We start from the raw sequence: 26,618 nt of genomic DNA on the forward strand, positions 1-26,618 counted from the left end.
TAAAGAAAGTGCCTCCTATAAACTTTGTCTCTCAATCGTTGACACTACACATGCATAACTAAAGTTCCACTGAAAACGATTACCAGATCCTGACCTTTTGAAACTCATAATTAATTAGCAGATTGTCGTTTAACAACTCTAGTTCGTAGCGTCGAGTGTCAAACAGTGAGCTACCACACTTAGCCCCGAGTACACTACAGTGTAATTTGCACAAACTTTTCAAATTCTAAACACAACGATAATAATAATTAGTTTACTACACTGAATGTATAAGGATTAGCCTACGTGTCAACAATTGTATTACAATTTTCAATTATTTAAACATGTACAAAGGCTTCGGATTGCATCAGATTTTTTTAAAAATACATCTATCCATCACATACTGCTTCAATAAGGATACAGTGTCACAACAAGAGACAAAAGGCTCTCCAGCATTGCTCAAACCGGACTAGTCAGCCCAACGACACAGGCCGGTCACTGCATTCACGTCGATCTGCACAGGGCAGACACTTCCAATCAATAAAACAGATACTGGGGGCATCTGAGGGACACACGCTGAACAGCTATCATTAGTATGGTCCCAAATGGCATTCTCAGCTTACAATTTCAAAGTTAGCGTCGAGTAGAGGTATTTATAATACATATACTCCATACTATATCTTTCATCTCTTTGCCTTATTTATATGCAGTGTTTTGCACGATGCAATATTATGGACTTCTGTGATTTCCTTGCAGGTGACTATTCTGTCTAATGCACAACATTGCACATGTTGTTGTTTTTATGTTTGCTTGTGCAATGCATCATTGTGTATAATAAAATGACCATGTGTAGCTTATCATAATTTTAAACCCTTGCGTCTATGAAGTACTTCACAGGACACAAACGGTGATAAGCGCGCGTAATCATAATGATACGCCGTGTGACCCAAGAATCATATTTCGTGCACTGATCAAACAGATTCGACACAAAATCATATCGTTAGCACTGAACACATACAGTATCCACAAACTGCATTAGTAAAGCACACCTATGGCCATTCATCTGACACGCAAAACAAGGGTTGCGTGTTGTCAGCTTGAAACATTTCAGAGATTCCGTGACAACGACAAAAAACGACATCGCTCGGTCTGACGATGCAAATCAAATCTTGACTTAAAGCTTTCGTGACTGCAGGAATTAATATTCTTTGGGTCTTTCGGTAAAGTCACATAGATAGGTTCCAAAAAATGTGTTGCGATCGAAACGTCGTAGTTTTTTGTTATATATATTTTACCTATCTACGTGACTTTACCGAAAGACCCAAAGAATATGCAAATCAAGTACAGGCGCACACACACATACGCTAAACTTTAATCGAAGAATATAAAATATGGGGTGGAGTGGGGGTGGGGGGAGATAAAAAAAATATTCTTCACGACAGAAAGCATGGCCCTGTTTCTAGCTGGAGGTCAGCCACTGCGCAAGGTCCCCCACCCCCACCCACGCACCAAATGAGAACAAGGGAGCGCTTTCTTCGCAGGGCCCAACGTCGACGGTGTGGTGCGCGCACGCCCTGCACAACACTGCCTCCGGCTGGCTGCCGTGTAAGAGGCGGCGTTTTGAAGCTTTGCAGCTCAGAGGGCTTTCGGAGTCGTTGTATTGGTCAAACCCAGCGAGCGAGCAGGCAGGCAGGCAGGCGTGTCCCAAACACTCACGCAGACGCATATGCTCGCACGCATTTTGGTCTCCAGTGCCGGGCTCTCTTTGAAAGGAAGCTCTCTCTACTCCACAGCGTCAAGCTGCAGCTGATACACACGGCTACTGCAAAAGGACGTTTAACGCGGGGGGGTGGGGTGGGGGACTTTGGGCCTGCTCGGTGTTTTGATGTGGGACAGCAAAACGTGCGGAAGAGATGTTTTTCCTCTGTATCGCTCGCTGTCTTTGATTTTAAATCAAATGCATTTTCTGGTGTAATCAAGAAATGTTTGCTCCTTTGTCGGAGCAGTGGGATGCGTCGCTGAAAAGGCGATGCAAAATAAGGCAAAACGTGCATGGAATAGTAGTTAATATCAAGTTTAACTAGATGTGTTTTATAAGACGTTTTAATGGATGTAGTCCGCGCTCTCTGTGCATGGGAATTCACGAAACCGTTCCACCGCTGCTCTTTGAGGCTTAGCCGATAAAAGTTTACGAAAAGGAAAACAAATGTCACCTGCAAGACGACTCGTTGCATTGTAATGCGCAGAGGACGATTGCTGCAGTACGGCTCCGGAGAAATGTCTTTCGGGCTATAATCGGGCGTCACAAGAAGGAAGAAATGGGTAAGTTCTCGTTTAACAATTACGGCATTCAGTTGTTTTTAAAGAGGATTTCACCCCCACCCCCTCCCATCGGTCTCTTGGCCTTTTCAGCATTTCGCATTTACATGCATGTCATGCTTAAAACTGTTAATATATTATCGCACGCCAAGCAAAAATCTAGACTCACTATCTCTGCCGTCAATGCTCCAAGATGTACATATAGTGGAGGAGGAGGGGGGGAATGTACTTCTACAATTGACCTACATGGAACAAAATTGCGTGCCTTAAATAATATCAAACATTTATAAATGTTGACAAGAACGGAAGTACATTGTCAGACTCGGGTGTTTTAAGTAGGTCTCTGCTAAATGAGAATTCTTATAAATTAGTATGAGTAATTTGTATTTAATGTGTAACATTAAATAACACAACGCGGTGTCCACCAGACATTATTGTGGCAGTAGTTATATACACAGTGTGTTCTTGATTTGACGAACATTAAGGTTGCAACCGCTTTCTCTAAGGTATATGCTTAATATGCAAACATTGTTATGAATGGTAATTAAATGGTGCGTACAAGTGCTTATTCTTTGCGGACCGTACACATTCAATTAAAATGTCCCAACCCTCATGTTGCTATCTGTATGTTTTCTTCACTTCTCACTATACTCGTGACTTGTCTACTTATATATTTGAGTAGCTTTCTGTGCATAGCCACAGTTCTAAAATAGCATCTTACAGCATAACAACAATAACGAAAAACTAGTACATTTCCAAGTTCGCTCTTTGTCCTTATTTCATTGCTTGACCGTGTAAAGGATACGACCTGGACATCGGATACATTTCTTTAACGTAGTGCTGTGGTTCGAACTAACAAGCCACTCGACATATCTAAGAATTCGTTATCTTTGTAATTCTAGGACTGCGCGTGTTCAGGCTGTGGATCGGACCCTTTGCAGTGTTGGCCCGGTCTCTCCTGCTAATTGCGCTGCACAGCGGCGAATGCGCTTGTCCCAGGATTTGCCGCTGCGAGGGAAAGTTTGTGTACTGCGAGTCCATGGCTCTGAGAGAGATCCCAATGAACATCACGACCGGCTCCCTCGGACTATCTCTCCGCTACAACAGCCTTAAGAGTCTGCCGGAGAATCACTTCTCCGGGCTGAAACAACTAACGTGGCTTTACCTCGACCACAATCACATCCAGCTGGTGGCCGAAGGAGCTTTCATCGGGGCTCGCCGTCTCAAAGAGCTCACCCTGAGTTCGAACAAACTAATCCGCCTCCCCAATGCCACCTTTCACCCACTTGTCAACATGCGCAGCTTGGACATCTCCTTCAATCAGTTGCAAATGTTGGAGGCCGGCCAGTTCCGAGGGCTGCGCAAGCTCCAGTATCTCCACATGCGATCCAACCAACTGCGCACTGTGCCCGTGCGAATATTCCAAGATTGTCGCTCGATAGAGCTGCTAGACCTGGGGTACAACCGGCTGAGGGTGTTAGCACGCAATGCTTTCACGGGACTAGGAAGGCTCACGGAGCTTCATTTGGAGCACAACCAGTTTGCAAAGCTTAACCTGGCCCACTTCCCACGCTTAATAAGCCTCAGGACGCTATATCTGCAATGGAATCGCATTAGCGTGCTAATGCAGGGAATGGCATGGACCTGGAGCTCACTCCAAACCCTGGATCTCTCGGGCAATGAGATACAATTGATTGGGCCAGGTTTTTTCCAGGGACTGTCAAAACTGCATAACCTTCGTTTAGACTCAAATAGGCTGGCTGCTGTCAGCTCAGAAACCATGTCTGCCTGGACAGGCCTGAGCTCACTTAATCTGGCTGGGAACTCTTGGCAATGCAATCAAAATATTTGTTCCATTGCAAATTGGTTGAATTCCTTCCAGGGAACTCAGGAAGGAGTTATGCGGTGTGGCAGCCCTCAAAATTTTCTGGGGCAAAGTATAATTGATGTGGCCTTTAAGGATGGCATATGTAGGACATCAACAGTTTCATCGGCTGAGATACCCAAAGTCTCAACCACAATAACCCTTCCTCCTCAAACAAACCGGGCAGCAACCAATGAACCAGGCAACACCAAGACGACTATCTCCACTCCCATACCAACCTCTGCATCCCCACTTCCATCTCAAAGCTGGGAAACGGGCTCAGATTCTGAGCACACATCACTTTACAAAATTCTGGCCGGCAGCGTCGCATTGGTGCTGTCAGTGCTGGTGATGCTGCTGGTGGTGTATGTGACGTGGAAGCGCTACCCGGCCAGCCTCGGGGAGCAACTGCAGCCACAAGGTTCACTGGCAGGGCAGGAGCAACGCGAGCAGCATCAGCAGCATCAGACATTGCAAGCGCGGCGGGGTAGGCGACCTGCCAGGAAGATAGAGGGGAAGGCTACCCGGCAACACGATGGAGCCATCCTGGCGCAGGAGTACTACGTTGATTACAAGCCATCCAACTCCGAGGCTGGGGACTTGCTGGGAAATGGCAACGCAGCATTCATGATGCAGTCCATGGGCAACAGGGATTGTCAGGTATGATTGCCTTGCAGCTCACTTATGCCTTTTCCATAACTGTTCTCTTTGTGGCCCTTTATATTTTTTTATTTCATAGCACCGTGTTTGGTCTTTTTTTCCCGTCGGGGGTTCTTTCCTTTTTGTCACGCATTGTAAGCATTACGGAAGGCGATGCGTGCATTCCAGATGAGAGTAACATTACACCACTATTTTTTACAAATCATAACATAACATGAATGTCCATGCAATAACAAGTTTGCACTCAACATACATTTTTGTGGGTGAAATATTTGTATCTGTATCCTATATTTTGGTGATAACAGCTTGGTTAATATGCCATGCACATTTTTTTTTTATGGCAGCAATGCTTGAATTACTATTTCATTATTATTATAACTTTCAAACAGTTCGTTTTAATTCTTGGCAAACACTACTACGTTCATTACAACTGCCATTTTTTTGGCAAACTGAATTTATAAAGCATTTAGATAGAATGGATATTTATAAGAAAGCACAATGGAAACGTTCTGAAAATTAAATGAAATCGTGACTTTTGAAATTGCAATGTGCCCATTATATTATCCGCTGCAAAAATTTGGAAACCTATGCATCCACATTTTGTGTAAAAAAAATACTGTTGGATGGAACACATTGACTGGAATGTTGAAACAAAGGGGGAGACAAAGCTTTGCATTTTGTTTAATAATTTATTCTAACTTTACTTCAGTGGTTTACAAGGTGCCCCAACAGCTGTAACTATGTCTCCGGACATTCTGGTATTGATAGTTTCTGTGTCCTAAAGCTACTAAAGACAATCATGCAAAAGGTTCATACTCTGATAATTCAGTATGCATTTGTGAACATTAATTTCCTCTAAACCATATTTGGCATTGTGGTCCAGATCAATACTGGTATATTGATACAGTATTACCACACATCCCACTTAGCCCTAGGCCTATTATTAAATTACCCGTGAATATTAATAAGCTTACTCCATTTCATTTGCTAATATTTAATCTATTTTACATATTGACTCACGTTTTCCCCCCAATAGCAGGAATGTATTAAAAGTTACTCGTTAAGGCTGTAATCATTTAGGTATGCACATCAATGTTTTAAATGATACACGTGACAAACGAGAGCTCAGTGATCTCCTGGGGGTTGTGAGTATAACGTACATACTTTTTAAATTTGGTGGACTTGGAGAATTTGTTTAAAATGACAACCCATGGGTTCATCTTTCACATAAATATATTTGTCCGGTTGTTAATTAACTCCACACTTTTCATTGTGCCCCACCTTAAAGTAAACCTGCATAATTAAATAATGTGCAACATGGTGGGCAGTGTGCTTAAAATGCAAAGGAGTAGCCTTCGCATTCCTATGATTGATTATGCGTGGGCCAAGAGAGATGTAATAATCCAGATACGTGCCAAAAATGCAATGCTTAGTAATTAATTCACCCCATTTCCCTTAACACACCACACACTTCATGCACGCGTGTAACACACAAAATGGTGTTTCGGACACGCTCGCTTCCCACAGAAGAATAAAAAAAAACTACCTTTGACTTGTGCATATTGCAGTATATATATAAATCTTGAAAGAAAGCATTCCCTTAAAAAAGTACACGTATTTTTTTCCATAGCATTGATCTCTCGTGATGACTTAACATAATTTACTTGTTGTTTCATACCACATGTTAGTCAATCGACAGGTCGTGTGTGGTGGGGTAAAGTGTGGCTACACCCACCTTTTCCAAGACGTCGAACCAGTGTGGAAGAGTAGGCCAAATAGAGGCGCTCCCTTAGAGCTACCTCGAGGGGAGGCCCTTCCAATCAGCAATGCCATGAGCAAGCAATTTTTAGGGCCAGTGGTAGAGTTAGTGGCTTGTAATCGGAACGTTGCCAGCTCAAATCCTGGATGTGGATTGACTAAGCGCATCATCCCTCAAAGGTCGATAAAAATAGGTATCATTTTGCTGGCAAGTCACTGTGGTTGTCCTGGAGACAGATTCGTCCACACAATAGAAGTGTGGAATTTCCACTACTGGCTCGGTGGCTGTAAGCAATGGAGAGGCCTTCATCCAACAGTGGATTCACAAGTCTTACTGTACATGTACAAGAGAGAGCAAAAATATAAGGACTTACGTTCTTTAAATATTCTCATGAATGAGATGTGTTTTCATTGTGTCCAGAAATATATGTATATAACACATTGGTTCTCCACTATAAATATCACCTTGTAAACACTGACAAGTTGGCTGTCTTTTTCTCAGTACCCAGTTTTGTTCAGCTTTCATGAAACCTACTCCAACCAAGCCTCGCTAGCCTGCTCTGACTTCAGACCATTTATTGTGATGAAAATGTCCGTCATATTGCTGTTTCCTTTTTATATAGAAGTTGTTCCTTTTGCAATTGAACATCTTCTGCACAACATAAGGTATCTTGTCAAAGGATAGATATGCCTTGAGCCTGACTATGTATCGTTCACCTACATTACATAAATCAACATAGCCACACTTTAGCATTGCCTTCGCGTCTGGATGTTAGTATTTGCATGCATATTGTAGAAGGAGATGGCTCAAACGCAGTGCTGCCTGAATGCAAATCTGCATGGATGTCGGACTTTGTGTATTATTCATGTTGGGTTTGTCTTATATGCATACATATACAAAACGAAACACAGATTATGCAGCAGCAGCAGCTATGATCCATGTTTTGCTTTATTATGCAAAGCATGTTTGCACAACTGAGTAAAAAGCCATTCACCTGAACATGCTCAAGAAGTCACTGTGATTTCCTGCTCAAATGAACATCACGGCAGCGCTCACCTGTTCACAGCCAGTGGTCGAAATTACCACATTACTATAGCAGGGGGTGAGAACCACAGTTGATTTCCCCACAAAGTTGTACTTATTTTATGTACTCCAGAGACATGATGTGCTTCGTCAACCCCCAACTAGGAATTGAACTGGCAACTTTCCCTTTGCGAGCTGCCTCACTCTACCATTGAGTCACCAGGCCAGATTTTTCTGCGAATGTCTATCTTTGATTGGCATCAAAGTATGTTTATGCCAGACAAACACTGGGAAGTATTAATGGAATAAGAAACACCAATAAATATCACTCCAGATTAACATCTCCCCCAATTTAACTTCGCAAATAAAGAACCACACGCTGGTACCTAACCACACTGCGTTGACTCCATTTAATGTCAGGTCCCATTTTCGTCATGCATTTTTGAGATCCAAGAGCATGAAATTAAGTGGGTTCCACTGTATGTACGGTGAATGAAAACTACTGTACCATGCATTTAGCATTAGTGGGATAAGAGAAAATTACCCTTTGCTAGTTTCTCGATGATGGATGAGGATTATACGTGCTAATATTTCAGGCCGAAAGCATTCCTTCAAATATCTTCTACTTCAGGTTGGCATAACCACTTGAATTTCTCAACAAGCTTCATTACATTATTTCTGATAATCCAATAAATGTTCTGTTAGAAATCATTTTGTGCCACATCTTGAGCCCTTAATATTTAGGTCAAACATTTCAATTACTTACTTCAAGGAAGAACAAATTTCCTCTTGTAATTCCAAAAATGTTTACTGCAATATGGGGTACATATGTTATTAATGCAGTAATGTGTACGCATCTTCCTTAAAAACTGCACATATAGCACTCAAACAGCTATTGGCCCACACCATATTTACTGCAACTTGTATTGCACCTTATATCATTCTCCCCAAATTAAAAACCATCAAAATACACCACAATAATATGCTTGTACCATGAGCTTCAAGAAAAGAGGAAGCATCCATCTCTTTCTGGTAAAGGGTAGCCTTGACAAGCCATATTTGTGTGGAAAACTCATTATTTTGCTCTTGGCCTTCGTGAGTATGATTATGTAGCAGCCATAAAACTTTGTAAAACATTAAACGTTTCCAAGAACAGTGTTGCGTGTCATCATTTCGAAAATGTTTCATTCCACATTCATGAGCACCCATCATTAGTGCCGTGTATTAAAGTAGGCCCACAATGCGTATTTGTGGCTCAGAGTGATGAAAAGGAAACGATAGGCTTCTACTTAGAGATTCTAAAAATGTTTTAACAAAATTCCTCCCACATCTCTTGAATCAGCCAAGGCACAGCGAGCAAGAAAAAAGCTGCCAACAAACAAAAAGGATGAAGCGGCGCTCACTTCGTGGACTACTCTACACCCAAAAGAGACATGTTCCACACATTTAAGAATAAGACTTACAACGAAGCTCTCCTGTAGATATTCCCTCCCAAAAGAGAGAGAAAAGGCAAGATCCCCCCCACCTACCCACCCACCCCAGATATGTCACGCTCGCTTAGCATGAAATTTTTATCGTGTTAGGTGATGGGTGGGTTGGCTGGCCATTTGCTCTCAAAACAGGTGTATTGTAGATGACGGTGCAGTGACCCTGCATCTTTTTATATGTATGTACATCAAGCTTTTAGTTACAGAGGAAGAACCCCTATGATTATAGAAATTAGAGTTACAAAAAAGTGAGCTCAAATGGTCAAACGTTATAGTCGCGTGGCTGTAAAGTATATTTTGCATCCATTATAAACATGTTTACATCTCTTATACTACAGAATATGGAATACGTTGTTCTTATCTCACCGCAGTGAACAACACTATAATAATACTGGTAGGAACCTCCTGGTTACACCAGCCCACAGGGGATTATTGTGTCCGTCCGTCGTGCATCCAAAAATGGGAGGGGTGGGGCTGGGTGGAGAGGGTGGGGAGGGGCTGGGTGGGAAGGGTGGGGCTGGGTGGGGGGTAGGGCTGGGTGGGGAGGGGCTGGTCACCCCCGTGGTGCCCTTATAAAACTCAACGTTTAACCTACTCACGCCGGCTTGTGCCCGCCCTCACAGTCGGCCATATTTGCGGAATACACCACGTCGCCGTTGACCCTGGCCATTGACCGAGCAACCCAACGTTACTACCAGCTCCCTCCGCAGGAATGTGTTTACCAAAACGTCTGGAATGTGATTACCATTCTAGCATAAGGCCTTCCTTGTCTCGCTTTGGATGAATAAATGCAAATGGCATATGGAAGATAATGCCTTTTCACAAATCTGATGAATACCACATATCCCCCACGTGATATGTGTGCCAACGGTCAACTTTAAATCTAACAAACCGGGGAGCCAGCTGTCATTTCTCAAATACCAGATTTTTATATAATGCATCTATAAATTTTCTTGACGTGTCAATAATAAGAAGTAAACTCAGGTGCCTTGAGTATAGATTTTGTCCTTGTCCTCGATATAAGCATGTACACCCCCCCCCCACTCCCCATTACTGTTTATATTTTAAAAAAGGTCAGGTTCTTCATCAATATGTATACCAGCACACAATGAGTAAATCAGGCAGGCACATGCATTGCCAGAGGGGTTGAATGTGACATCAGCTATCAATAATGCGACTGCAGCGCCGCAGTGGCCGTGGAGTTAGGGCTACTGTATTCTTATCGTGCATACACTTAGGTGAGAGAGCCTATTAAGTACATGCAGAGTGATGTGTGACATCACCAAATGCCGGTAGCATCTTCACACAATGACTAATCGCAACTCATTACTCACATGGCGCAATTGCTTTTTTTTTTATAAAGCTATATATAGAAACACTGCACCACCAGAAGCGTATTACAAAAGTACATATACATAGTCCAGAATTTGATGCTGACGTGGTATGCTGGTTAGCTCATTGGACCTGCGACCCAGACAGACATTGCCTGGCAGGGGGGCAGTTGAAATAATCGGGCAAGTATGTTTTCATTCAATCTCCTGCCTCTGTCCAGCCAGCAGTGTGAATTAATCTCAAAATACCCTCTAGAGGTGCCTATTTGCTGGCATTAGCACACTTGCAGCACTTTGCCAATCCGATTCTGGAGGAGGGCCTCATCACGCAATACAGGTCACAGTGGTTGCTTGACACCACTGCGCCATGCCGATCCGAGCGGGTGCGTGAATGCGAGGGAGCACAGATGTGCGAGCGTAGAAGTAAAGTACAATGGATGTTCATCTTCTTGGTTCTTTCGGTAAAGTCACGTAGAAGGGAAGTAATAAAATAATAAAAATAAAACATAATAAAATAATTCTCACGACGTTTCGGCCACAACGCAAGCAGCGTCTGAAGACAGCGTCTGAATGCTGTCTCCCCGACAGCTCTGTTTCTTCACCTGAGGACGGCTGCTTGCGTTGTGGCCGAAACGTCGTGAGAATTATTTTATTATGTTTTATTTTTTATTATTTTATTACTTCCCTTCTACGTGACTTTACCGAAAGAACCAAGAAGATGAATCCCTGCAGTTACGAAAGCTTTAAATCGAAAAAATAATACAATGGATGTTGCTGCTCTGCCCTCTGCTGCCAGCCACGTAGGGGCCTATAGAAACCTGTTGTGCTTGTGGTTTGCCATCCAAGAACCACATCTGATGATATCCGGCACATTCCGGGTGACTTGGCCATAGATTTCATCACAGGAGTATACATATGCAGCTACAGGAGACTGCAATTCATGGGTTGTATTCCGTTATTATATACATATTTCTAATAAGCGTGATAGTAATATGTGTAACAGTATACACAGGTTACAATTACCGTTAAAAAAATGTCCTTTCCCCTCGTGTGTTTTTTTTTCCCATGGAGGTACCCCAGTTCCTCAGGCGTATTTTTAAATGAGCTTTCACACGGACGAATAAGTGGCACGTACTTTTAACTGACAAGGTTCAACATACATAAATACACACATTGCATATGTAAATCAATCGATACTCATGACACATTTTCACTTCTACAATGTGCCAAACCCTCATAAACACGGAAAATGCTTACACGTAGAATTGGCCCAGCATCCATTTGAAAAAACAACACAAGAGGTTTAGTGAGGCTTTCCTGGGAAAATAACGGGCATTATTATGCATTGCCTCCCAACGGTCACCAACGCTTGACTATTATATCTCCTCTGCTCACAGTTTCATCTCCTCGAGGGTAAATCATCGGGGCTCATTTCCTTATGCAGCCTTCCCGTAGAACCCTGTAAATTTGCAAACACACATTAATGTTCCACTAAATTCTTCCATTTAATCAATTCGGTGGCTGTTGATATCTGAGCATGTTCACGTTCGCTATGGCTCGTTGTAAACATAGAGTGAGATCAATGACCATGGCAATCTTCAAAGTCATTGGAAATATTGACCCTCTCCACAATTTCATGGAAATCTTACCACATTGTGTCATGTTTTAAAGATTCCGTGTGAAAAGCCGATCAAGGGTGGCTCCTCTGAACCCATTCCAAATAATGAGCAGTTCAATTATCTGCCATAAACGAACATATTGAATGTAGGGCATACACTAATGCTTGGGGTTTCTTTGCTTTGCATTAATGATTTTAAAGGTTAACGGGAAACGGCAAAACACACTGCCGAGCATAAATCCTTGCACGCAGCGAGCACTATGAACCGTTTGACATTTATGCTGCGATTTGTGAAACGGCCATGCAAATGTGCATTTCTGTGATCAAATGCAAAATGCAAGGAATGTGTTGTCATAATTTAATTCAATGCTTTACAATTCTATTTGCAAATAAAGACCAGGGAAATTTAACAGGAACACAATGCACACACAGATCACTAACCGAATGCTACTGACGCTAAATATATTTTGTGAATATTGTATAAGAAATATTAATGTTTATCCTATTCCATCCAACCTACTCGTGACCTAGTTTCACACGAGGTTCACAATCGACCTGGTTGATATGTGCATATAAACACTTGCAAGTTAGGCTCCATATGGATTACGCTTTATGTTAATAATTTACTTTATTGCTGACATGAATACGTAGCGCACTGGATACTGTCGTCAACAATATCCATATCTGATTTAAAGTCGATACCATTTTATCCTGAGTGGAAACTAAACTGTGTTTCAAACCACTTTAAAAACGAACAATACAATTGAGGAAAAATCCCACACATGTGCAATCATACTTTGGCCTTAAAATGAAAAATGCATAATAGCCAGCATTGTAGGCAATGCCCTTTGTGCATAGTATATTGCTCAAAATGTTGCCTATTAAATGTTTTATTTTAAGGCATTGACGAATGCATTCATTGTGAAAAAAATAAGATTAGGTTTTACTCTTTCTGGCAATAAAACAGATGTTCCAAAACCAAATAGATATATTTTGCAAGGAATCAAGTCTGCATTAACCACACGTACTTGCGGGCAACATGCAAACAAACATGTTCTGATAATATATGAGCATTGTATTTGAAACTGATTGGCCTACACCATTGACAGCTTTCTTTATGGCCTAGTCTCACCGGTGTCAGACCAGAGAACGCCAAAAGGCAGACAGTACAAAGGCATTTTGGTGTTGAAACATCTTAACACATGTTTTATTGTCAGAAAGGGTAAAACCTATTGTTATTTTCTCATACTTTGATACTGAAAAAAAGGTCCCATTTTATAGCTGCTCACCCCGAGCTATAAATACTCTGATAGTGCATTGTCTTTGTACTGTTCGTCTTTTGGAGTTCTCTGGTCTGACACTGGTGAGACTCGGCCCTAAAGAAGGCTGTCTCTGGTGTAGGCCAATCAGTTTCAAAGACAATGCAAATATTATCACAGCATGTTTGTTTGCATGTTCACCGCAAGTACGTGTGGTTAATGCAGACTTGATGCCTTCCAAAATGTTTCTATTTAGTTTTGGGACATCTTAACACCTGTTTTATTACCAGCAAGAGTAAACCCTATTCTTACTTTTTTCATACTTTGATACTGCAAAAAAGGTCCCATTTTTGCATTAAGTGTTTTGTTATTTGTGCCTGTACACCACTGGAAATGGCAGTATGACCAAATATTGTTTTAAATACAATTAAGAGACGAGAAGCAGTGGTACACAAATACAAATATGCACCAGGAAAAAAAGCTGTGAAAACTTCATCGGCTGTTACTGGCAATGACCTCCCATAGTATTGTCCTAATCTTCTTCGGAGGGTGAGGAGGGGCTGGGTGGGGAGGGTGGGGCTTGGTGGGGGTGGGAGGGGTGGGGCTGGGTGGGGAGGGGCTGGTCACCCCGTGGTACCCTCATAAAACTCAACGTTTAACCTACTCACGCCGGCTTTTGCCCGCCCTCACAGTCGGGAATATTTGCGGAATACACCACGCCGCCGTTGACCCTGGCCATTGACCGAGCAATCCAACATTCCTACCAGCTCCTTTCCGCAGGAATGTGTTAGGGCTCTCAGTAAACAGTCAATGCGGTCCCAAATATATATTTCTAAATGTCTTCTAAACATGCCTTTCCGGAAGAATTCTCCACACAGACACTCAAGGAAAACATTGTACAATGTTCATGTTTTAGTTTTTTGTTTGTTGCGGTTACACCCGATTCAAGAGCCAAATGGCTCACAGGGCTATACTAAATAAATGAAACTGAAGTCGTCTGCAAGTCAGTCCTGTCTGCTGAAAAATATAGGAACATGACATTAAGCGTACTTCAATATTGACCCCCTTCTCCCTCTTGGCCCTGAGGAAGAGCTTGCTGACAGACTGAGTCTGGATTGAAAACTTTAGACACAAAATATAAAATGTCAAAACTACTCTTGCATATCACTTGTTGTCCTTCCAACAGTTGCTGGCAGTTGGAAAGTCATCAGACTGCTCAAACTAGGAAAATAAACATACCATAATGAATTCGTTTTGGTTAAGTTTTCTATATTATATATTTTATGTGGGTTACTATACTTTTTATATAAATCGGGTCATTTTTGTAAAAATTGTGAGGATTTGTTTTTATGTATTAAAATGGGAGCCATTAGTGACAATGTTATTTACGCATTAACTAAACATATACTGTTAATATTTTCTGCCATTTAATGCAAATCTTTTAGCGTTATTTACTTAGTTAACTACTTAAGGGCAATCCATTGTATTTCATTACAAATATTTAAGAGAATCACTCACAAGTGAATTATCTTGGTAGTACTAACATAATTGCAATTCAATAATTTTATTGAAGTGATTATTAAATGCATATATTATACTTGCTAATCTAAAAATGTTGCAATATATTATTTGATTAATGCCATTGAAAACAACATAATGTTGATACATGATATGAAACGCCTTTGCTATAGAATATACAGAGCATATACTTTGGAAAATGATAGTAACTTTTTTATGCAAAAATAATACACAACGTTTATCAGTTATTTATTTTAAAAAGAGTTTATTCTCTGTACCAACGATGTGTGCTTAAAAAGTGATGCATTAAAAATCTATGAGACTCAACTTTTTTAAAGCAAAGAAAATATTTTTGTCATAATGCAGTAACATTTTAAAATTAATCCAATAGACCACATACGTTTATTAGCCATAACTGAACTTCACCTCTTTATCAGCATAGGATGGGGTCCTCGATTGCCCATTTGAAGGCCTCAAATGCCACATCTCATATGCAATGTTTCCCATCACTGCTAGGGAATTGGGGCCTGGCTGGTAATTAAACTAAAGATTTTGGTCGCAAGGCAGGTGGCGATTATGACCATGGGAGCAGTAAAGCTGACAGACACAAATGAAATGGTGCTGGCTATAATGGGTGTAGGGACATGGGGAAGTGAGGAGGAGGAGCAGCATGGAAGGTGGGTGGGAGCATTAAAGCAAGGCATGCCAACACTTCATGTGTTGTTGCCAAGCAGCGTCTTACTTTCAAGCGAGCATGTGTGGCATGCCAACACTGTTCAGCAAGTGGCACAGTTAAAACCCAGCAGAAGCCACGACAGTTCCATTATCTAAGGACAGCAATTCTTGAACAAGCTGTAAATAGTTCACTGTTTCAAGGGCCTTACCCACCAGCACTCTTAAAGACAGAAAACATTTAGGCACTAAGTGAAGTCATCGTAAAACTAAACTCTTTGGTTATTTCTGGAAAGTCACGTAGGTATAACGAAAATAATATAAATTTAATTAAATCACGACGTTTCGAACACAACACAAGTGTCCGTCATCAGGTGGGAACAACCACAGCAAGAAATAACTGCTGAAGTAGGCAGATCTAAATCGTAAAACTAATTAAATTAGCAATTTATATTAAGTAATTTATACAAAGAAGCGACCGCATTGCACACAGCATGAAGATGGAAATTACCAGAGAACTCATCATTCCTTCAATGACCAAAATGCAAGGTGCAGATCTGCAATTTATTCCTCACGCCTTTACTGGCAGGAGGAGCTCCACTATAAATAATTCTATAGAGCCCCTCAAGGTGACAAACTGGCCTCCTCGTCCATGCTGAAGAGGTGGGATTACACACACTTCACCCACCACACGCAACCTGCCGATCGACTGGCTGTGGAGAACCCATTGAAAAACTATTAAACTATTTTAAACAATTTTTTATTTTACAAGGTAAGGCCCACTGAGCTATAGAGCTCTTTTTCAGAAGCGATCTGGCCACAAATGATAGCTCAACGAAGTGGTTTCTCATATGTAACTTTATAACAGCCAAATACTCTAAGCGCATGTTTCTCAATTGAGGGGGGAAATCGGAGGACCTGGAGAAAAATCCACGCAACCACGGATAGACCATGAAAACTAACAAATATATACAGGCGTCTAAACCATCGTGGCACCCCATCTTGCCACCATGGGCAAAGGCGGGGGTATTTAGAAAAATATGTCAATTGTTTCAACTGCTTGACCAGGAGATTGTACCAGCGACCCCTGTATTTACCATATTAGACAGTTATCTTCTCAAAGATTTCAATTTTTGTAAGAAAAAATACATTCTTTCAGAGACTCCAAAGAACATTTAAGTTTTGAAAGTCTTTTTTGATGGGATTTAAAAAAAAAGTATATTTATCAAACAATACTCGACTCCTAATTACAATAAAATGTTACCAGGAAGCTCCTGTCCTCAGCCATATGGAGAGAGTAATAGCTGTTTAATATTCTTTCTACCCCTTTGTAGATAATATAATTTCCCAAACTGGTCATAGCAAAGCTGTACTGCGGTTGGTAATAATGGGTGAATATGATATTTAACTCTGTTAAATCGCAGAGGTCATCAATATGAAATATACAGTACATGATTACACAGAAATATTTGCATAGTGATGTCTTTTTGGAAAAGATAGTGTTAACAATATTACACGATGGGCCTTTTGTGTTCGAGAAAATATATATAATGTGCATATTTGTATCTCTCAAATGTAAACTCGAGAGATACACTAAGTCCATATCAACCCACAAACCAGCTGCCACCCCAAACTGCTGTTACAAATTTAATGCAAAGCACACACTGATCACCATCAATCACATCCCTATCAAGGGTATACTGTGCAGTGTTGGATAAGCATACCCAAATCCCAGTTCCCTTAATGAACCACGTATAAGTCAGCACAATAAACCGTGACAATGTAAAGCCTCCACATGTTAATTTCACAAAGTTAACGTACATAAAAAATGTTTCAAATATTGACAAAGAATGATCAAATATGTATCGTATGATATTCCATATTTAAATATTATTTGGAATATGTATTATTACCCGTCATAATCAAATCCTAAAATAGAACTGCATCACACTGCAGTTATGCAATATTACCTGCAAATTTTATTTCAACTTTAACCACTCGCATGCACACTTAAAGCAGCGCCTATGGATAATTTAACCCCGGAATAAATGTTTGAAATTATTTTAGATGTATAACAACTGTCATCAGTATAATATGTACTTGCCTATGTTCAATCTGGTACATATGATCTGAAGTCATTATAATAAATCATGATTGAATACACCCCAACTTTATATTCTTCCGTACTGATGGAAATGAAACACACCTTACAATTTGTAAGATCACACACCCATGATACTTGCTCTGAAAAATGCCAAGCAACTAATGGAGAACTAAAAGCATGACAGCTTTGCAACACTCCCTACCATCTAGAAACCGAATGCATATGAATTATCCAAAGAGGGATGAAACGAAACGTAAAAGGTCAAAAGACAACGTTTCGTTGAACTAATAAACATCCAAGTCATTTTAGGCCGAACAAGTGATTTTATTTCGGGCTACGTGTTTATTGTGACTAGTTGCAATACATTTGTGTGGTGGCAGAGGTGGATGGCAGAGGTGGATGGCAGGGTGAATGATTTTCTATACAGTGGAAGCTGGATATAAGAGTGCCTTAAATAAGCACGGTTCTGATATGAGCAACACATCCTGACATTACATAGTTGGGGGGAAGGCAGAGGTCACCTTCTAACACAAGCACACTTCAGATATAAGCACATATGGTCTTACTCCTAAAGGGGGTGCGTTTATGCCCAGCTTCCACTGAATAGCACAGATGTAATAGCTTCTGAGCCACCTGTTATAGTGAGAATGGTTATTCTAATGCTCTCTTGACATTTTCCATAGATTGCACATGATCTAATTTGGCCTAACCTGCAGTGAATCCTAGCATCCACAAAAACCCCTCGATGTTACGCGACTCTCTGCCTCTGCTAATGAACATTAATAATGAACGCTCTCTAAATTTTCAGCAAACGTTCGCAATTTATACAACCTACACGGGCTGAATATTGTGAAAACTTAATTACAAATTTGTATAATTGTAACTGGATCACGTAACTGTTTGTTTGTATGTATGTTTGTTGAACTTATTTCGCACCGTACATCGCCGACATGGACAAAGTACGACATATCAAAGTGTGTTGCATTATAATGAACATATTAAAAGACACACAAACAACAAACAGAGCATGACTAATTAAAACGAAGCATTTACTGTATGGCAGTAATCATAATAATTTACAGCTCCGAATCAATGCACTTCTGGATGAACGCCTCTCCACGCAGTGTTCGATTCTGGGGTTCGTTTGACCAATTTAATCATACGCCATGTTTATTTTCATCATGCGAATCAGTGAATGTTGGTGAAAGTTGGGGGGAGGGGGGTGGTGGTCCAGGCCTAGTTATTATAATTTGCCACTGACGTTAACCGTGACTCAAACTACAGGTTAGCAGGGTTCATAGTGCAGTGCGCAGACCACTGTGCCATCGCTCGACCCCTGCTGTGTAGGTCTGTCGGGTAGAAAAGACATCTAGATGACTTGGCAAATGCATTACTCAAAATTGATATTAAAAACTGTGGTCTTTGAAGTTATGTCAGTGTAAAAGGATTTTAAAGTGTAAAAAATGTAACTCCAAATATACCTCCTACAATATTTCATTTTTATCACCTAACTTCAACAATAAACATAATTGATTCGTACCCAAAATGAAAATACGCTGATGTTTTTTTTTCTTGTTGAGGACAATTTATCGCGCCAGCATGCTGGAATTTTGATAAACGGGTTCAATTTAATTTAGCAAAGAGCTCAAATGAGTATACCACTTTGGAAAATATGTATTCCTAGCCCTACATGCTCATCATCTACATGGCAGCAGTTATTTATATAGCAGATAAAGACGCCTCATTTTCTGGATAACATTAATACTACAACAGCAACAACAAAAAACTTACAAATAATTTAAATAAGCGGTGACAAGTTCCTCTGGCTCACATCTTCCAACATGAAAGATGTAGGGCATGTCCCTTTATTTGCTTTTACATTCGTGCGTAACGGTGGCAACTGCTCCATGCAGTGAGATCAAAAAAGATGGGGAGGAGGGGGAAAACAAATCCTAGTTTAAATTTATTTCATTGATGCTGAAGTGCAAGTTGTTTTGTTTAAGGTCGCATAATAAGTACACATGTCGTTTCTGTATAGAGATCACTTCATCTAGAGCACGGTTGTACAGTGTTTTTAAGCCACGCAAAATCAAAATATGTTCACCCCATTGTAACCACGGACATTTTGCAGTGTCAACGGATCAGCCGGTCATTTTGACCCTACGGGGGATTTTCATTGTGATGTCCTTAAGGTGATGTGTGCCTCTATTAGGTGTGCACTTAGCACAGACCGACATATAGATGGCATAAAATTATGTCACTTCGCAACGTTTATTATCCATCAGCTAGCCTCGAGGTAACAATTATCGATCATGTGCAACTATTGTATGGAATGCGATGGTATTTTTCCCAAATTCTAGTCGCCCACAGTTTCATGGATTGGCCAAGTCTGTATTTCCCTGTCAAATGCAATTTGTAATTACTTCATGTATCATATATGTAGTGACATCGCAGGATGTCACCATACTGTGGGTGCAGTACAGGCTCTAGAGGAGTATGGCGTGCGGTGTAGCGACATCGCGGGATATCGTTTTGGTGTAGTACTGTCCCTAGCGGGGCACGGTGTGCGCTGAATAATAGCGCTGGATGGCACCACGCTTTTAGTGCAGTGCCGACCCTACAGGACAGGGTGTGTGGGTGCCGACCGAAGGATAGGGTTGTGTGAGGCCATGGCACTCTGGTTGACCCGGGAGGACACATGACCAGTTAAGTTGACAAAGGGGCTTCAAGAGGGGGCTAGGGGGGACACGTGATTGGGACCCAGATCCTTCCCGAGGATTCTCGAAGGTGAACGTGGCCAAGGGCGGAGCCAGCCATGTAACAGATAATATAAGCCGGGTCCCGAGAGGGACCAGGGTTGTTGTTCATCCTGGAAGAAACCCTTCATCTACGATCTCCGTTCAATGAGTCTCAAACACGTGGACCCGAGCCGAAGTCGTTGGTCCTGGTCCGTAGTAGCAGTTACAGTGAGGGAAAAAAGTATTTGATCCCCTGCTGATGTTGTACGTTTGCCCACTGACAAATAAATGATCAGTCTATAATTTTAATGGTAGGTTTATTTGAACAGTGAGAGACAGAATAACAACAACAAAATCCAGAAAAACGCATGTCAAAAGTGTTATAAATTGATTTGTATTTTGATGAGGGAAATAAGTATTTGACCCCTCTGCAAAACATGACTTAGTACTTGGTGGCAAAACCCTTGTTGGCAATCACAGAGGTGAGACGTTTCTTGTAGTTGGCCACCAGGTTTGCACACATCTCAGGAGGGATTTTGTCCCACTCCTCTTTGCAGATCTTCTCCAAGTCATTAAGGTTTCGAGGCTGACGTTTGGCAACTCGAACCTTCAGCTCCCTCCACAGATTTTCTATGGGATTAAGGTCTGGAGACTGGCTAGGCCACTCCAGGACCTTAATGTGCTTCTTCTTGAGCCACTCCTTTGTTGCCTTGGCCATGTGTTTTGGGTCATGTCATGCTGGAATACCCATCCACGACCCATTTTCAATTCCCTGGCTGAGGGAAGGAGGTTCTCACCCAAGATTTGACGGTACATGGCCCCGTCCATCGTCCATTTGATGCGGTGAAGTTGTCTTGTCCCCTTAGCAGAAAAACACCCTCAAAGCATAATGTTTCCACCTCCATGTTTTACGGTGGGGATGGTGTTCTTCGGGTCATAGGCAGCATTCCTCCTCCTCCAAACACGGCGAGTTGAGTTGATGCCAAAGAGCTCCATTTTGGTCTCATCTGACCACAACACTTTCACCCAGTTGTCCTCTGAATCATTCAGATGTTCATTGGCAAACTTCAGACGGGCATGTATATGTGCTTTATTGAGCAGGGGGACCTTGCGGGCGCTGCAGGATTTCAGTCCTTCACGGCGTAGTGTGTTACCAACTGTTTTCTTGGTGACTATGGTCCCAGCTGCCTTGAGATCATTGACAAGATCCTCCCGTGTAGTTCTGGGCTGATTCCTCACCGTTCTCATGATCATTGCAACTCCACGAGGTGATATCTTGCATGGAGCCCCAGGCTGAGGGAGATTGACAGTTCTTTTGTGTTTCTTCCATTTGCGAATAATCGCACCAACTGTTGTCACCTTCTCACCAAGCTGCTTGGCGATGGTCTTGTAGCCCATTTCAGCCTTGTGTAGGTCTACAATCTTGTCCCTGACATCCTTGGAGAGCTCTTTGGTCTTGGCCATGGTGGAGAGTTTGGAATCTGATTGATTGATTGATTGCTTCTGTGAACAGGTGTCTTTTATACAGGTAACAAGCTGAGATTAGGAGCACTCCCTTTAAGAGTATGCTCCTAATCCCAGCTCGTTACCTGTATAAAAGACACCTGGGAGCCACAAATCTTTCTGATTGAGAGGGGGTCAAATACTTATTTCCCTCATTAAAATGCCAATCAACTTATAACATTTTTACATGCGTTTTTCTGGATTTTTGTTGTTGTTATTCTGTCTGTCACTGTTCAAATAAACCTACCATTAAAAATATAGACTGATCATTTCTTTGTCAGTGGGCAAACGTACAAAATTAGCAGGGGATCAAATACTTTTTTCCCTCACTGTACGTAGTAACTAGTGTAGTTAGCCGGGTGGTCACCACCTTCAGTTGTTATTCTGTTAAGGGGAAGTTACCCCGTGTGTTGGAACTGAATAAATGTGTTGCCTCCAAAGTCTACGTCTGCGACTCAGTTGAACCCATTACATAAATAATGCATAAATTAAATGCAATCTAATTGTTTTGCTTATTCGTGATCTGTATTTCAAACGTATAATTTATACAATTTTCCTGGTTGCTTAATTATTTCCTGAATTATTCGAAGTACTCATGATTATTTTACGACAAGATCTGAAAATTTAAAATACACTTCACACCCCTTGCTGGGATCATCCTCTCACACACTAAAGGTGGGCCCTGAGGCATGAAGCCCTCATGGATGGTCACTCGCACCTTGGGGATATGAAAAAGGATAAACAAATATTTTTTCTCACCCTATACATAGGCGATTCCCGCTGTGGGGTAACCCTTTATTGCAGATGGGAGGTTCGGGGATTAGCTGGCCCAGTTGGAAAGCGACTTGCCTGGAAAGGGCGGGTGACCTAACCAAGGAAGAAGGGGGGGTGACGTCATTCTAATAATTTCAGGTGCAATACGATATCCCACGGTTACACTTTTTTAGATACCCTTCAAATCAGGGATGCCGTAAACAAAGCTCCAGATAAGGAAATAAAAAATACAAACTGGCAGAGGTGTACCACTTGGTCGATGGACAGGGGGACGGGTAAGACCCAAAACTGGAAAGCGTTGGGAAAGGCTTATGGGACAAGACATTCCTTTTCGGAAGTGAAACCAGATATGGTGGGCCCCAGCTACAGGCCCCAGGTTACTGTCGCTGAAACTCACCCAGTTTAAATGCATGCATGGCACCTACGTGACTAACAACAGGACTGCCAAATTCACCGAATCCTCCCCAAACTGCCCTTGATGTCCACAGGGCACGGTGGAGACATATCTCCATGCCTTCTGGATATACCCTGATATCTTAGGGGTTTTTTCCCCCATGAAGTTACAGACTACTTTAACCGTATCTGCGGCACAGGGTTGAGCCCTTTGGTGGGCTCAACTCTGTAGGTGCTAAGAACCAAAATGCAGCAGCACACTCTGCTCTATAATCTTCTATATTGTGGCAAGGAAAACCATCCTGGCCAACTGGAAAACCCATGAACCTCCCCCTTGGGGACTGTAGCATAGAACTCTTTTCTACCTGGCAGGGGTGGAACATCTGAGCCATAAGTTTAAAGGGAAGGAGAGGTAATACGAGGGCATATGGTCCCCGTTCTTGTCCGCTTTTGCCGAGTCCAACACGAATAGCCAATAAACTGGGGGCCAGGGAATAGGGAGAGGGGGGTGGGCTCTAGATACTACACCACCCTCCTTCACACATGGTAACCGTTGCTCCTGTGAGATAACAAGACTGACAAACTTGGACATCGCGTTTATGTAATTTTATTTTGGGTTTCGTTTAGTTACGTTATTTCTACCCCCTCCCCTTTCTCCCATTCCCTTCCCCTCCGCCTTATACACGCTGCTCACGATTGTTACTCCCACCACGTTGGGGCAGCGAGCCCGGACGCCCCTCATTCGTTCCCGAATTTTCAGAGTGCGTTGTGCCAAGCTTGTTATACCTTATCTGTTGTTTTCCCCTCCTTCTTTAAAGACAATAAAAAATGATTACAAAAATTACACTATACACTACACTTAATAGATGTACAATTTACTTGCTGTGCAAAGCAGAAACACATGCAATTTTAATTCCATTGATTGAATATGTAAAATATGTCACATTCTTAACACATTCAAATTGCCTCGTTAACATTTTTTTTGTTCTGCATGTCTCAAAGTGCAAATTACATTTCAAGAAAATAAATCTCTCAATGATATTTCGTCCTGAAACAATGGTTCCTATTAATTTCCCTTAACACACGAGGGCAAGAGAAGTGATAGCCACAGATCATTAATCAGCCTAGAGTCTTCCTAACACGCACTGATAAGTGGTTTAAGATGCGACACAAGACAATTGTAACATAGCGGGCACATCGCATTTGTTATATAATTTGTCGTCCACTGTGAGATATGGGCGACGATAAAGTGAGGGCACGACTTCTGTCATTTCAGTTGCCATTGGCGCCAAACCCTCCGACCGTGTTCGGCTACACCGAGCCACCACCCGTGCCGGCACGGCAAAGGGCGGTGCGGTTCTGCGACGTGCACCAGCAGTTTGAGCTGCAGGAGCGGATGCAGCCTTCTCTCCCACCGCCTCCTCTGCCGCTGCCACCACAACCCAAGCACTTGCAAGGCCAGCATCACTCCCAGAACCCTCAGGTGCATGGTGGCTCACAGCGACAAGAGGGCCTGGACTTTGGAACTTCTACATCTCAGCAGCACGGGTTCCCTCATCAACACGTGGGGATCGCTACTGTCATGCCTCCGCTAGTTCCGCAGCACTACAGCCCCGAGATGCTGCCCTACAGGTAGGAAGGGACATGCTGTGGCGGAGAACAGAAGCAACACGATGCTCTAGTAAAAACTGTCATTGTCACGCTGGCGGGAAGAAAACGGCGCACTTAATGAGAAGACAGCAATGTGACGACTAAAAACCGATGGGATGTTGTGGATTTTGTGAAGAAATGTCCTCAGTATCAGATCTCCAGTATGGGAAATATGAAAATGCAGACATGTGAGTTAAATGTACCTCAGTTTGTCAACTCCTCCCAGCAGGCATTGTACGATAGACTGCAGGAGAAATTTTTAAGGAACAAAAAGCAAGAGACAAAAAACTATGTACCGTAAAAGGATACACTTCCTTTTGGAGAGAAGCATACATATATATACAATCACACACTGTGTACAGGATGTTCCTTTAACTCATGATGTTTGTCAAGGGTCGGTGAGTTGTGAATTTCTCGTGTGGTACACAATTTTATGATGAAGGCTAAATTGACGTTCAGGAAATGCTGAAATGTATGGTGTGATGAATGTTGGAGTATATGCCACTTGTACTGTTGGTAGGAAATTGAAAATGCAGGTCAAGATCTCTTTATAAGGCATATTGCAATGGAGGAAGATACGAACCCCTCCACCTCATAGTCTCAAGGGTCTACAGGCATCCACTGAAGCAAAAAAAAAGATGGCATTTATAAGGTGGAATCCGACTGGGATATAAAATCCATAAGATTTGATTATGCTTGTCAACTTGCATGCGTGTGTGATTTTTCAGACTTTTGGAATTTTATGGAGTACAATATAAAGAGGGTAATTCTACAGGTTCAAAGGATTTAACCTTGCCTGCAATATATAAATTCAAGAAGGTGCAAAGATTACTCATCTGCCGAGACAATTATAATTGTTCTGGAGCTCAGTGTACAGAAAGAGGGCCTTGTGTTTTTAAAGCGCTTATAGAATGATAATTTTAATGAGGCCTCATTGTGAACAATATAGGCCGACCTTAACTTTAATGGCACTGGCTTGGATAACAATTACACAAACATGAAGTTCAATATTAAACAGATGTCACTCCTGTATTTTGCTGAACACATTGTCAGAAATTGTATCTAAATATTTTTGCATTGTCCTCTTCTCGCACTTTTGTTCATAATCCTTTGCAATGTTTACATATGCTGTTGTTTATACACTCATTTGCATTTAAATAGCCCAGGTCTGGTTGTAAAATGGCTGGACGTGAAATTAGTATTCCAAACCACATGGAGCCAGATTTCCTCTTTGACACCATGTTCTATATTGTTTAATGTACAACATTTTTTTGATGTACACCATGTGACGCACTGAGAGCATTACAAAGTACTGTATCTTGATTTATTCACTACATTGATGACATTTTTTAATATATATTAATAAAGGGGACAGCTCAGCAACCTAATTATTTCAATCGTATTTGAAAACTTAGCTTTTCCCTTCCTATTGACCTTAGGGCTATATTTTTTTGTTCAAAAGTTGACTACAAAACTTTAATTCGTGAAGCAGTTAAGTGATTCAAAGCAGCCAATGAAAATTGTATAATCTTGAAGCCCACGTCTTTGTCAGTGGTGTGAGTTCTACAAGGACAGGTGTAATAGATTAATCCCCCTCTATGCGCCATGTAATTTCTCAAAGACGTCGGTAATCATGGCCTCTAAAAAACAGTTGTTAAAGTTAGCTTAAATACTTTAACACAAACTCCAGCAGCACTGCGCCAACAATCCTTACCGTATATTATATCCGTTGCTTTCGCTTGTTGGTTTTATTCATCCACCCGTAAACCACATACAAAATGTTTGTATTCCATTTACAATTCTTGCTAAAATTGCATTGTGGATCACCTAGTATAGCCAATAAAAAAAAATATGCTCTATATTCCTGTCTTTATTCCCTTTCTAATTCAGGAAAAGAAAAATAAATGTTGACTTCCATTCTATGCCTCCACATCAAGATGAACTTTTTTTCCCATCAGCCTGTGGGC

The 26,618-nt window shown here is 41.6% G+C and overlaps 1 protein-coding gene across 1 annotated transcript; it reads left to right on the forward strand.

Annotated features, from left to right (window-relative positions):
* Window positions 1–1,607: 1,607 nt before the first annotated feature.
* Window positions 1,608–26,618, forward strand: LOC133343477 (leucine-rich repeat transmembrane neuronal protein 3-like). The gene is made up of 3 exons (XM_061553125.1): window positions 1,608–2,301; window positions 3,201–4,822; window positions 24,278–26,618. Exons 1-3 carry the CDS (start codon window positions 2,298–2,300, stop codon window positions 24,635–24,637), a joined length of 1,986 nt encoding a protein of 661 aa, XP_061409109.1. The 5' UTR covers window positions 1,608–2,297; the 3' UTR covers window positions 24,638–26,618.

Source organism: Lethenteron reissneri, chromosome 17 (assembly GCF_015708825.2).
Source record: "Lethenteron reissneri isolate LAM-NWPU_2019-01 chromosome 17, ASM1570882v1, whole genome shotgun sequence".
In the NCBI taxonomy this organism is placed as follows: domain Eukaryota; kingdom Metazoa; phylum Chordata; class Hyperoartia; order Petromyzontiformes; family Petromyzontidae; genus Lethenteron; species Lethenteron reissneri.

Bases quoted from the DNA above. Each gene is read 5' to 3' on its own strand.
- LOC133343477 (XM_061553125.1), top strand. The intron at 4,823-24,277 runs GTATGATTGCCT...CTGTCATTTCAG, and splicing joins TGGGCAACAGGGATTGTCAG to TTGCCATTGGCGCCAAACCC.